At 44.5% G+C, this 12,540-nt stretch overlaps 1 protein-coding gene across 8 annotated transcripts in view; it reads right to left on the reverse strand.

Moving 5' to 3' along the window:
- IFT81 (intraflagellar transport 81) overlaps positions 1-12,540 on the reverse strand; it is a 54,460-nt gene that overhangs the window by 3,064 nt on the left and 38,856 nt on the right. For all 8 annotated transcript variants that reach the window (XM_075568210.1, XM_075568212.1, XM_075568211.1 and 5 more), the window contains exons 13-18: positions 11,115-11,243; positions 9,405-9,494; positions 7,391-7,477; positions 6,256-6,327; positions 6,092-6,177; positions 3,610-3,655 (exon numbers count right to left, since the gene is read on the reverse strand). In XM_075568210.1, the coding sequence (XP_075424325.1) occupies positions 3,610-3,655; positions 6,092-6,177; positions 6,256-6,327; positions 7,391-7,477; positions 9,405-9,494; positions 11,115-11,243 (510 nt within the window). The remainder of the gene's footprint in view (positions 1-3,609; positions 3,656-6,091; positions 6,178-6,255; positions 6,328-7,390; positions 7,478-9,404; positions 9,495-11,114; positions 11,244-12,540) is intronic.

Genomic DNA, 12,540 nt, shown 5'->3' on the forward strand with positions numbered 1-12,540 from the left:
TGTGCTGGGAGGGTGATGCCCTGGAGATGTGCTGGGAGGGTGATGCCCTGGAGATGTGCTGGGAGGGTGATGCCCTGGAGATGTGCTGGGAGGGCGATGCCCTGGAGATGTGCTGGGAGGGTGATGCCATGGAGATGTGCTGGGAGGGTGATGCCATGGAGATGTGCTGGGAGGGTGATGCCATGGAGATGTGCTGGGAGGGTGATGCCATGGAGATGTGCTGGGAGGGTGATGCCATGGAGATGTGCTGGGAGGGTGATGCCCTGGAGATGTGCTGGGAGGGTGATGCCATGGAGATGCGCTGGGAGGGCGATGCCATGGAGATGTGCTGGGAGGGTGATGCCCTGGAGATGTGCTGGGAGGGTGATGCCATGGAGATGTGCTGGGAGGGTGATGCCCTGGAGATGTGCTGGGAGGGTGATGCCATGGAGATGTGCTGGGAGGGTGATGCCATGGAGATGCGCTGGGAGGGCGATGCCATGGAGATGTGCTGGGAGGGCGATGCCATGGGGATGTGCTGGGAGGGTGATGCCCTGGAGATGTGCTGGGAGGGTGATGCCATGGAGATGTGCTGGGAGGGTGATGCCCTGGAGATGTGCTGGGAGGGTGATGCCATGGAGATGTGCTGGGAGGGTGATGCCCTGGAGATGTGCTGGGAGGGTGATGCCCTGGAGATGTGCTGGGAGGGTGATGCCCTGGAGATGTGCTGGGAGGGTGATGCCATGGAGACGTGCTGGGAGGGTGATGCCATGGAGATGCGCTGGGAGGGCGATGCCATGGAGATGTGCTGGGAGGGTGATGCCATGGAGATGTGCTGGGAGGGTGATGCCATGGAGATGTGCTGGGAGGGTGATGCCATGGAGATGTGCTGGGAGGGTGATGTGCTGGAGATGTGCTGGGAGGGCGATGCCCTGGAGATGTGCTGGGAGGGTGATGCCATGGAGATGTGCTGGGAGGGTGATGCGCTGGGAGGGTGATGCCATGGAGATGTGCTGGGAGGGTGATGCCCTGGAGATGTGCTGGGAGGGTGATGTGCTGGAGATGTGCTGGGAGGGTGATGCCATGGAGATGTGCTGGGAGGGTGATGCCATGGAGATGCGCTGGGAGGGCGATGCCATGGAGATGTGCTGGGAGGGTGATGCCATGGAGATGTGCTGGGAGGGTGATGCCCTGGAGATGTGCTGGGAGGGTGATGCCCTGGAGATGTGCTGGGAGGGTGATGCCCTGGAGATGTGCTGGGAGGGTGATGCCCTGGAGATGTGCTGGGAGGGTGATGCCCTGGAGATGTGCTGGGAGGGTGATGCCATGGAGATGTGCTGGGAGGGTGATGCCATGGAGATGTGCTGGGAGGGTGATGCGCTGGGAGGGTGATGCCATGGAGACGTGCTGGGAGGGCGATGCCATGGAGATGTGCTGGGAGGGTGATGCCATGGAGATGTGCTGGGAGGGTGATGCCCTGGAGATGTGCTGGGAGGGTGATGCCATGGAGATGTGCTGGGAGGGTGATGCCATGGAGACGTGCTGGGAGGGCGATGCCATGGAGATGTGCTGGGAGGGTGATGCCATGGAGATGTGCTGGGAGGGTGATGCCATGGAGATGTGCTGGGAGGGCGATGCCATGGAGATGTGCTGGGAGGGTGATGCCCTGGAGATGTGCTGGGAGGGTGATGGGTTTTATTGTCCTATGAAAACGCGGCCATGCGTTACAATTACCAGTGACATTTAAATGAAATAACTCGCAACACCTTCCAAAACCCAGAAGGTCAAATAACCGGAACAGGGGTCCATGTGTTATTTGTTATTTCATTGTATTTCCTGCGGTTTTTAATGGGAAGTCGAGGACAGCAATAATACCCTTTATCTAAGCACAACAGCCTTGTGTATGCAATATTTAGTGAGAGACAGCGCATGCCAGCCACGATTACATACAAGGGAGTATAACATGTAAAGGACCTGTCCTGTCTAATAGGATTATAACCCTGTTTGCTACATAAAACAGGTGTAATTTATCATTCGATTCCGGAAAACAATGCAGTGTTTGTGAAGAACAGGGGTAGCCAACGCCAGTCCTCGAGCAACCAACAGGTCAGGTTTTCAGGATATCCCTGCTTCAGCAAAGGTGGCTCAGTCTTCGACTGCACCACTGAAGCAGGGATATCCTGAAAACCTGACCTGTTGGTTGCTTGAGGACTGCTGTGGAACATCTCCATGGAGAGAGCGACTTTCCATTATTCAAATGAAATGCGACCAAAGAAGATCAGATTACACCTGATGAATCACAGTGGGACGTTCCCGGCCTTCTGTCCCCATACCCAGAAACTGCACCCAGCCTAGTTCCCACAGACTGCGGAGAGAGCGGGGGGAGGGAGTTTAATGGAACAATCATATGGCTTTGCAACTTGGGAAGGAAAAGAAAAAAATACTGGTTCATCCAACGGAGGGCATGGGAAACGGACATTATCTGAAGGCTGCAGCAAGTGCTCCTGTGCTTGTGCTGCTGTGGGTTATGATAAAGACCCACGTACTATAAATAGACCAGGGGGAAAAATGATATCCCGCATACCACATCCATCTCTTGCTCTTCTTTTGTCTTGGGAATTTTTTTATTTAAAATGATATTTATTCATTTGCAAAATCCAGGTTTTTCATGTATAATTAATCACTGGTTTTGCAGTGGTCAGCAAGGTTAAAAAAAAAAAGTTTATGGGAAGGTTCCAACTTATGAATTTTCTACTAAAACCCCCCTCAGCTGTACAATGTATTACTGTATGCGGTTATTTCCTGCACATGTCCAATATCCACATGTAATGATGCGTTGCAGACCCCAAAGGCGCTAAAAGGGTTAAGTGAAATGGCTAAGCAACTTTTAACATGAATTCACAGTTTAACGTTTCATGGCAATTTGTTTTATCAGTGCTTGCAAAACTGCTAATGTCAATCAACAAAGCATCTGTTTTATTCCATTTCTTCGAATGAGTGAGCATAATATTTAAATACATCTTTCACAAACCTTTTACAGTTGTTTTGCATGTTTTATGGCTATTTTTGCCATCTGAAATGATAATCTACTACATCATAGAATACAGGAAACAGTATACTACAACAGAATACAGGAAACATCGGCTGTGCATTCATTAAGAGCAAATAAACTACTATATAAATGGCAATAAAACAGATTATTAAAAGACTGTCCCTATTTTAAAATATTTCCCAACAATAGCACTGCCCTAATTCTCCCTTGTACACTTCTGCTCTGACCTGATCCTTCAGCACCTTCACAGATACAGCACTAAACATACTGTTCACCTGACTTTAAGCCTGCCTATGTTCACTAATAAATGTTAAACCACTTGCATTTAAAATCGGTTCTCTCTCTCGCTGCTTCGGTTGCACTTTCTTTGTGGCAAAGACTTCTATTACTTATGTGGCAATGCCTTCTGCAGTAACGGATTTATGAAATGCAACTTTTTCCAAATAAGTAAAAGTGCTGAGAACACAGCCAGAACTGTCAGAATAAAATACTCTCACTACGTCATAAACAGAGGCCCAACGTCATTAGCCACGATGTGCATTATTAATAACGATAAAGAAAAGCTGCCACTTTCTCACCTTTCCAAGATTTTCTTGTTCCAGGATATTCCTTGTATATTGTTCCCTGAAAGTTACAGAACAAAACTTATTTAGGTTACGTTATAGTTCTCTGTTCTGTAAACCTTTAAACTTACAATGATGGAGGAACAGTCCGCCACACGAGTCTCTGTTCTGTGAGACTGGTCCATCCCCCATCCCCAGCAGTTGGCATAGAATTGTAATAACCCGAATGTTCCTTGCAGTACCCTGGCCCGTTGTTGGCCCTTGAGGACTGGGGTTGCCCGGCCTTGCCCTAGAGCATTGTTCCTGTTGTAGTAAAGCAGCAATAATACTTTCCACCTTTTTTTCTTATTTGTACATGTAAAGCGCGTGGCAATGTATAATTCTACATTCTTAGCTACGCTGGCGATCACTTGGTGCTCCTGTTATAAATCTGTCAACATCCTGATTGTGCGCCTAACATAATGGCTGCTTCAGTCCGCGTAACTCAGCAGCTACAATGTATCCTTCTATTACGAAGGTAACATCTATTGTTAGGTCGCGTTTATAGTGGGTGCGACAGCGAGCGCGAGTGCGGTGGGAACAGCAGACCTCTGTGGTCGCCCATAGTGCACGAGACCACGCGAGCGATTAAGAGCGACCGTCCTGCAGATTTTTGAGAAAACAAATTATTGTCTTTACGCGCAACAGCGCGGTTCAGCCAATGAGGGCGAGCCACTCGCGTGACGTCACGGCCCCCCCCCGTCGCGCAAACCCAAAGAGCAGAAATCACTCGAGCGACAGGTGTGCGCGGTGCCATGCGCGCCCACTATGCGACCTTAGTTTGCAGCTCAAACTGCTGGGAACATTGGTAACAAATTATCACAAACAGGAAAGTATAGATCTTGCAGTGTTAGGAAGGTGGGCTAAAACCTGCTATACAAATCATAGGATGCTTTAAAACTCATTAAAAATGGCATTAAGAGTTGAATTTAAAAAAAAGCAGTAATTATTATCTGATACTACCGAACTGATTTATTTAAAAAACATAAGATTCACATGTTTTGCTGCTTTAATCAGTTTATACAGCTAAGCCTGGGACAAGGAAGTATAGAACCAGATCCATCAAGCGCCGGTATGGGTACGTGCACTCGATCCGACGTAAACTCCCATTGACGTGAATAGGCGTTGGCGCCGGATTGGGTGCGCCACCCCGTACCGGCGCTTGCCGAATCTGCCCCGCAGACAGCTGGTCTGTTCTTCTGAACTCCCTTTGACCTTGGTCACGGCCTCTGCATTGTGAAGCTGGAAATATTTTCCTCTCCTAATGTAGGCAGCGTGTGCGCTCGGAAAGGGAGATCTGCACAGAAGGGCAGTTCCTCCTCGCCAGTAATGCAGCTTAACTGTTCATTTTTAGTAAGCAATTATTTTTTGCCAAAACAACACTGGAAAAGCAATTTGTACAGCACGCTGGGTTAAAAAAATAGATGGAAGTCATCTTGTATTCTGATACAAATCCTGTCTAAGCCTCAGGATGTTCCAATCCTCGGCTGAAAGTGTGCCACGTTTCCAAGCTTGTGGAAACATGACCACCATAACCGTTTGCCATGCCGCGCATCCAGGTCAGGGGCGGCCAACTCCAGTCCTCATGGGCCACCAACAGGACAGGTTTGCAAGATATCTCTGCTTCAGCACAGGTGGCTCAATCAGTGGCTCGGTCTTCGATTGCACCACCTGTGCTGAAGCAGGGATATCCTGAAAACCTGACCTGTTGGTGGCCCTTGAGGACTGGAGTTGGCCACTCCAGATCCAGGGCACAACCTTTATATGGCAGGGACTGGCGATTGTCGCCCTAGGGAGGAATAAATCAACAATATTAGACAAAATGATTGGAAAAGAACACTACAAAGCTTGGACATTGTGCTGCAGTATTATTTAGATTTCTGTTCCTACTATTTATAATTCTGACCTCGGAAAGAATGCTTCGTAGATTCGAAAATGTTCTAAATTTAGACACCAAAATACACAGTTCACATATAGTCCGTGCTCACATGATGGATGCCTTTTTATAACGGAAAATTTCAACTCACTGAAGAGATTAAATCAATTTCATTTTTGAAACTTGATGAAATGTTCTTTCGTAGCCATCATTTTTGGGCATATTCAAAGGCTTTGGAATATAAAGTTGCATGTGTTCCGAAAGTAGAATATTCTGATGCATTGAACAACTGCATTATTGTCGTTTACATCGGGGCGGATGTTGCTACTACACAATATACGCCACTAACCGTGGCAAGATTTTAATTGCAGTAATTAATGTGCATCAAAAGTGTTTCATTTAACACAAATAATAAAAAAATTTATAAATAATGAATGGGAAAAAGAAAATGTAACAATGAAAACATGAGATTCTTGTTTGGTGACGAACACTTTTTATATGCAGAAAGTTTAAATTCTGCTGCTTTATATTGTACATTTGGGATCTAAAACGACGAACGCTGCTACTAAACCATTGGTTTACCTGACGGCTTTTCTTCTTTCCTGTGGATCGGGAACAACATATGCTTTCATTTCATCGGCAGCGCGCTGCATCAGTATTTCAGCGTTCTGGTGGCAAATACGCAGCGATTAGCGGTTTGTTTCTGTGCCTAATGAAAGACTTCTCCTAATCACGCACCGGCTCACCTTCTTCATCAAGTTGATGCTATGATATTGACTTTCTGCCTGGGTGCACGCTTCCTGAAGCCCTCGGACTTCCTGGGTTTTAGGGGGGCGGGGGGAGAGAAATAGGATTAGTCGTTTTAAAAAGCGAAGTAAATGTAGCTTTTTTTGTGAAGTTTAAAATAGACCCGAGATGGCTAAAATGTACTTAAGGGAGTCAGGTTCAGGGAGTTATTCATTCCTGCGCTCCTTGTTGCTATTCAACTTTTAACAAAGCAAATGGCAGTGGAAATAGCCCCTTTGCTGGAACCACAGGGTGAATATTGACAACTTTAAATGCCAGTGTATCCTACAGGGCTGGAGAATAATACAGAACAACCTTATCTTTCTCTTTAACTGGCCCAGCATAGTAACAATTAACACTTTTGTGCCTGGCAACTTCAAGTCTCTTATGCTCTATCTTGCTATTTAAGGCTAGCCGCGTAACTACATTTTTTGGGCTCCCCTGTGAAAATTTTGAAAGGGCCGCCTAAACAAAACACAACATTTTGTTTTTACCGGGGTCCCCATGTAAACCACCTTCCGAGCCCCCCTCCTCTCACATACCTTGCTCTCACACACTCACAGTCTCCCCTCTCTTCCTCATACTTCCCCCTCTCGTCCTAACACTCCCCCCACCTTTCTTAAGCTGTGCTTATACAGCCGGTGACGCGACCGCTGACGTCACCCGTCGCGACGTGTTGTATTCGGAAGTTTAGGCGACGTCTCTGGATGACGTCATAAAAGGGGAGGGCCAAGGCACGGAGAAGCTCCCGATTGGCCACAAGGGGAGACCGTCGCCGAAAAAATCAAATATAAGTGACTACCAGATTTCTGGTAGCTGTTGCTCTGTCGCGTGCAATATAAGCGACGGCAACAATGCATTTGTTTTGCCGCGACGGCAATGTCGCCGGCACTATAAGCGAAGCCTTACTCTTCCTCCCTCACTCTTCACCCTCTCCTCTTTCACACAGCCCCACTCAATCAATCAATCAATCACACTCACACTTTTGTAATCTGATGGGTTCTCCCAGGTATGCTGGAGATAGAAAACCATCCTTCAATAAACACGCACAAGCACAACATACACAAAGCACAACACACACACACACACACACACCTGTTCTAACTTTGAGCGGTTACTTTCCAGGCCGGCAGCACAGCTGTCATATTGGGCTTTCTTTTCATCATATTCCTGGGTCAGTTCCTAATGTCAAAAGGGCAGAGAGTCATGCAAGTGAACACTGCGGCGATCCATTAGCACGTGGCAATACAGGAATGCATGTTCTTGTCAGTCACAGGCTTGGAGCTGACATTTTGGCATGGCGTGTGCTGCTTACATAAACCTGAGAGTATCATTTCACTTTCACACATAGGGGAATCACTAGCAGTGGATTAGTGTCCGATGCCTTAAGCAGACCGATGGCTTTTAAACGCCATCAGTGCTGCAGAGGGCTACATTGTAGTGTCACACACTGCACTGAGACTCCATTAGCACTGTGACATTCCAGCATGCTTCAACCACAACTCAAAGCTCAGAAATATCACATCATTGGGGCATCTCTTCATGTCGTCTGTCCATAAATCTTCATAAGTAAAAGGCTAATAAGGTCCTGCTATGTATAGTAGAAAAGATCAAAAACTACCCAACACATTGCACGTGCAGCCTACAAGTCCTCTCCTTTTGAGAACAAAAAAGTGATATTGTTAAAATAAAAATAAGACGTGGGGTTATTTCCTAAAGACAGATCTCTGCTAAGCAGACTAGACCAGGGAGGGTTTTATAGGTCTGGCGATAAAGGTGGCAGCAAGTTGTTGGCTAATCTGGTGCAAAATAACAGTCTTGGCACTTTCCTTACAGCTTTAAAAAAATAGTAATGGAAATATAATCTACAAAACAAAATAAAGTAGTTAAAATTATATATATATATATTTTTTTTTTTTAACAACTCAGCCAGACAAGTCAGAGTGATACCAATGAGAGAATAAAACCCAAACCCCTGGAATAGGGGCACATTACCGCTGCTCACAGCTGAAGCTCTAGAAGTTCTTAAATCGACGTACAACATAACTTTACTTATCTCAGCAAGTTAAAGAACGAAGAATGCGAAATCTCCGGGACCGGATGCTTAGATTATTTTTATAAAGCTCTGTCTAACTGGCTTGAAAAACCCGTTAGCGAATGTTTTAAAATAGACTTGGGGGAGCAGTCCTGAGGGGCCACCAGCAGGTCAGGTTTTGAGGCTACCCTTGCTTCAGCACAGGTGGCTCAATCAGTCCCAGCTTCAGCACAGATGGCTCAATCAGTGGCTCAGTCTTTCACTGAGCCACTGATTGAGCCACCTGTGCTGAAGCAGGGATATCCTTAAAACCTGACCTGTTGGTGGCTCTTGAGGACTGGAGTTGGCCGCTCCTGCACTATGTTCTTGTCCATCGTTGCTGTGCATCATTCCACAATGACTGCCCATCTGTATATAATCCTTCCCAGACACGGTGTGCAGAACACAAGGGAAGCCAAAAGACGACTTGCTTTTTCAGCAAACTGCATGAAATTGAGTTAGCAATTGTAATTCAAATTTGTCTAATGGACTGAAAGTGTAGGTAAAGAGATGACCAAATGCATCTTCAATCTTTCCGGCGTTGCAAAAAGCACAATGTTCTCGATGTATTTTTTGCCTGTTTTGTAGATTTAGGCAGATTTGGTTCGGTCCCAAAAATATCCCATAAATCTGCTGTGCTTTAATTACAAAACCACAGAGGCCAGAAATTGCATTGAGTGTTGACAAAGCTATGCTGCAGTGCATTCGTTTCTTTGCACAAAGGAAGGGGATTTCTTTCAAATGACCTTGACCAGACCCAGCTATGGGTCTTTGTAATGCAAAGGGATCAATCGTCAGGCACGCCAGTTATACTTTGAATTATTCGATTTATCATCACTATGGCGATGTTACAGCTAGCCGCCTGGAGTGCGAAACGCGCGTGCGAGCGCCGTGCTGTGTCAAAGAGTTTTTTAAAAAGATCCAGATTGTGCGTTTATTGGGATCATGGCTTCTTATTGTGTGCGAGTCCCACATACAAAAATGAAATAAAACAAGGCAAATACAAGGAAGCCCTTCCGAAGCGTGTGCACCAACCTGGCATTTCTGACGTAAGGGTCTCAGCTCTTTGATAACTGGGGCTAGCGCGGACTTCTTATCTGCGATCATTGAATTCAACTTCTTCACCTGCCACGGGACACCAAAAAGAATAATAATATATATTTGTGAGAATGTTATAGTAATGAAAACATAATTACAATCTCTTCTCCTCTTGAATGACTATTTAATTTGGTGACACACAATATCTTTTATCAATGCTTAGGTCAGTGGAAATTCAGAGGAAAACCCAACCCTCTCTAACAGCAACTCTGAGATCAGATGCATTGTAAGGAACCACAAACCTCTCTAATAGCGCGTCTGAGATCAGATGCATTGTAAGGAACCCCAACCCTCTCTAATAGCGCGTCTGAGATCAGATACATTGTAAGGAACCCCAACCCTCTAATAGCGCGTCCGAGATCAGATGCATTGTAAGGAACCCCAACCCTCTAATAGTGCGTCTGAGATCAGATGCATTGTAAGGAACCCCAACCCTCTCTAATAGCGTGTCTGAGATCAGGTGCATTGTAAGGAACCCCAACCCTCTCTAATAGCGCGTCTGAGATCAGATGCATTGTAAATTCTTCTATATTTGGTACAATTTGCAAATGACCTGAACATTGAAGGGAACCCTTTAAGGTTACCCGGGGAACCCTGGTTGAAAAACACTGGCTTAGGTAACAGAACTACACCTTGTGTTGTATCAATAGGATTAACCCCTTTTCTGCCAGAGAGGCCTGCAACGAATGCGTTGCAGGCCTCTCTGGCAGGAAAGGGTTAAACCCAGGAAGGGGACGCACCCTTTTTTGGGGTCTCTCTTTGCTTAAATGCGAAAAATGACTCAATCAGAAAAAAGACGGTACAATAAATGGTATAATTTGCAAATCTAGGAGTGCGTTTGTACCAGTGCAACACATTTAGCTTTGATGTACAGTATCTTCCTTGTAGCTTCAGACCTTATCAGTTGCTCATCTAACTTCTGCGGTGCCTTACTGCTTTTTACCCTTATATTGCCAAAGAGTCATCTACATTTTCAACTCACACTCCTAATCCCCATCTTTTAAAACAGGAGTGGCCAACTCCAGACCTCAGGGACCGCCAACAGGGCAGGATTTCAGGATATCCCAGCTTCAGCACATGGCTCAGTCAGAATGACTGAAGCAGGGATATCCAGAAAACCTGGCCTGTTGCTGGCCCTTGAGGACGGAGTTTGAGACCTCTGTGTTTAGAAAACGCAGATTTCAGAACATGGCGATTTCTAGGACTTCTTTTAAAATCAGTGTGTTTAAACATTTAGACTAAAAGATGCCACTGAAACGGCATAAAAACATTATAATCAAAAAAATAAATTTTATATATATATATATATATATATATATATATATATATATATATATATATATATATATATCTCAACTGTAAATATTACTGTATGTTCATATATATATATATATATATATATATATATATATATATATATATATATATATATATATATATATATATATATCATTTATTTTTTTGATTATAATTTTAGATTATTTTTTGATTATATATATTAGTCGGTTCGATTGTGAGTTGCAGGGGTTAAAATGACTTGTGCAAACACAAGTGCAGCCCTGTGATTGCAGGTTTACTTTGCTGAGCAGCTGGAGGAGAAATTACAATAACAAAAGGGGAACGAGGGCCTCGGTTACACAAAATCACCATTTCCGACATGTCATCCAAAGTGCGGCCTTTCATTTCATCCATCTCGCCCTTCACAGACGATACTCTCTCGATCTCTTCCTGTGTGTCACTGTAACCTGAAATACCCCTCTTCTGTTCTATCGTTTGCTGTCAAAAGAAAGAAGCACATCACATTCAGCACGGAAACACAGTGAGAGAAGAGATCGGTAACAGCAGAAATAAAGCTCCCTGCCACCGCATGCTGGGGGCATTGGGAGGGAGGAAGTAAATGAAATGGCCAGTGAAACAGTGAGTCTATGTACAGTACTAAGATCATATTTAACATTGTGCTGTATGTGTCAAAATTGAAATGCTAAAAAACAGTACAAACCGCCATAAATGTGCTACGTATGCATCATACATAGGACGCATCATACATAGGACGCATCATACATGGAACGCATAATACATAGGGCGCATCATACATAGGGCGCATCATACATAGGCGCATCATATTTTGTTTGACATTCATTTGGATGCATCGAGTCATGTTGAATACCCGATTGATACAATTTCAATTAACAAATATAAATAATGTTACACTAATAATTTATAATAGCCATACTGTGAAAAGAATACATTTTCTTAGCCTATAATGAAACATTTTTGGGTTGACACATCGCACCATAATTCTGCGCTAAACCTATTAACAGACTTCTTAAAGTTTACGCCAAGTTGAACATGGTGGATGATTTTGATGCACTTTCTACTGTTTATGGTGCACAAAACATTCTTTTAAAGTATATATTATTAACATCTGCACACCCAACAGTCCAATTTTGTGCACCACAAAAACAAATAAAAACAAAACTCCTTTTTGCCGCTGATGGCGCAGAGGGACACATTTTGGTTAGTACAGAGGCACGCACGAGTGCAGGTTTAAAATAAGATTTCTCTGCGCCAAATAAGCCCCAAGCAATGGCCAAAGTTGTTTGCTCAGAGAAACAATCGTCATGATGCATCAAGGTAAAAAAAGGTGCAAATAGAAGTTGGGTTTGACGCATTACTCCATTTCCTGCTTGTATTTCCTACATCTGAAAGTATTTCCTAAATCTGACGTAAATTGTCGGCCAGTTTACACCATCTCAGGCCGGTCAGATATTTTTGGACGCAATTACAAGATTAGAAGGTGCCGCACGGAGACGCACGGTTTGATGCATCCCATTCTAAATAGAGATGAAACATTACACAGCTTGCGCTAATTTTTCCTGAAAATTTGCCTTGATACATCACCCGTATTATGTTGCCTCTCAATACTTTCCTCTTTGCTTTAACAGATTAAAGTCACATCGTTTTGTGTAAGAAATATGTTTATGTAAGCAAAAAAAAAAACAAGTAAAAGAATCAAGGTGCAGAGTTTGATCAAAAATAGATATTGTATTAGTCTCTGAAACAATCTAATTAA

Source organism: Ascaphus truei, chromosome 13 (genome assembly GCF_040206685.1).
Source record: "Ascaphus truei isolate aAscTru1 chromosome 13, aAscTru1.hap1, whole genome shotgun sequence".
Taxonomy (NCBI): domain Eukaryota; kingdom Metazoa; phylum Chordata; class Amphibia; order Anura; family Ascaphidae; genus Ascaphus; species Ascaphus truei.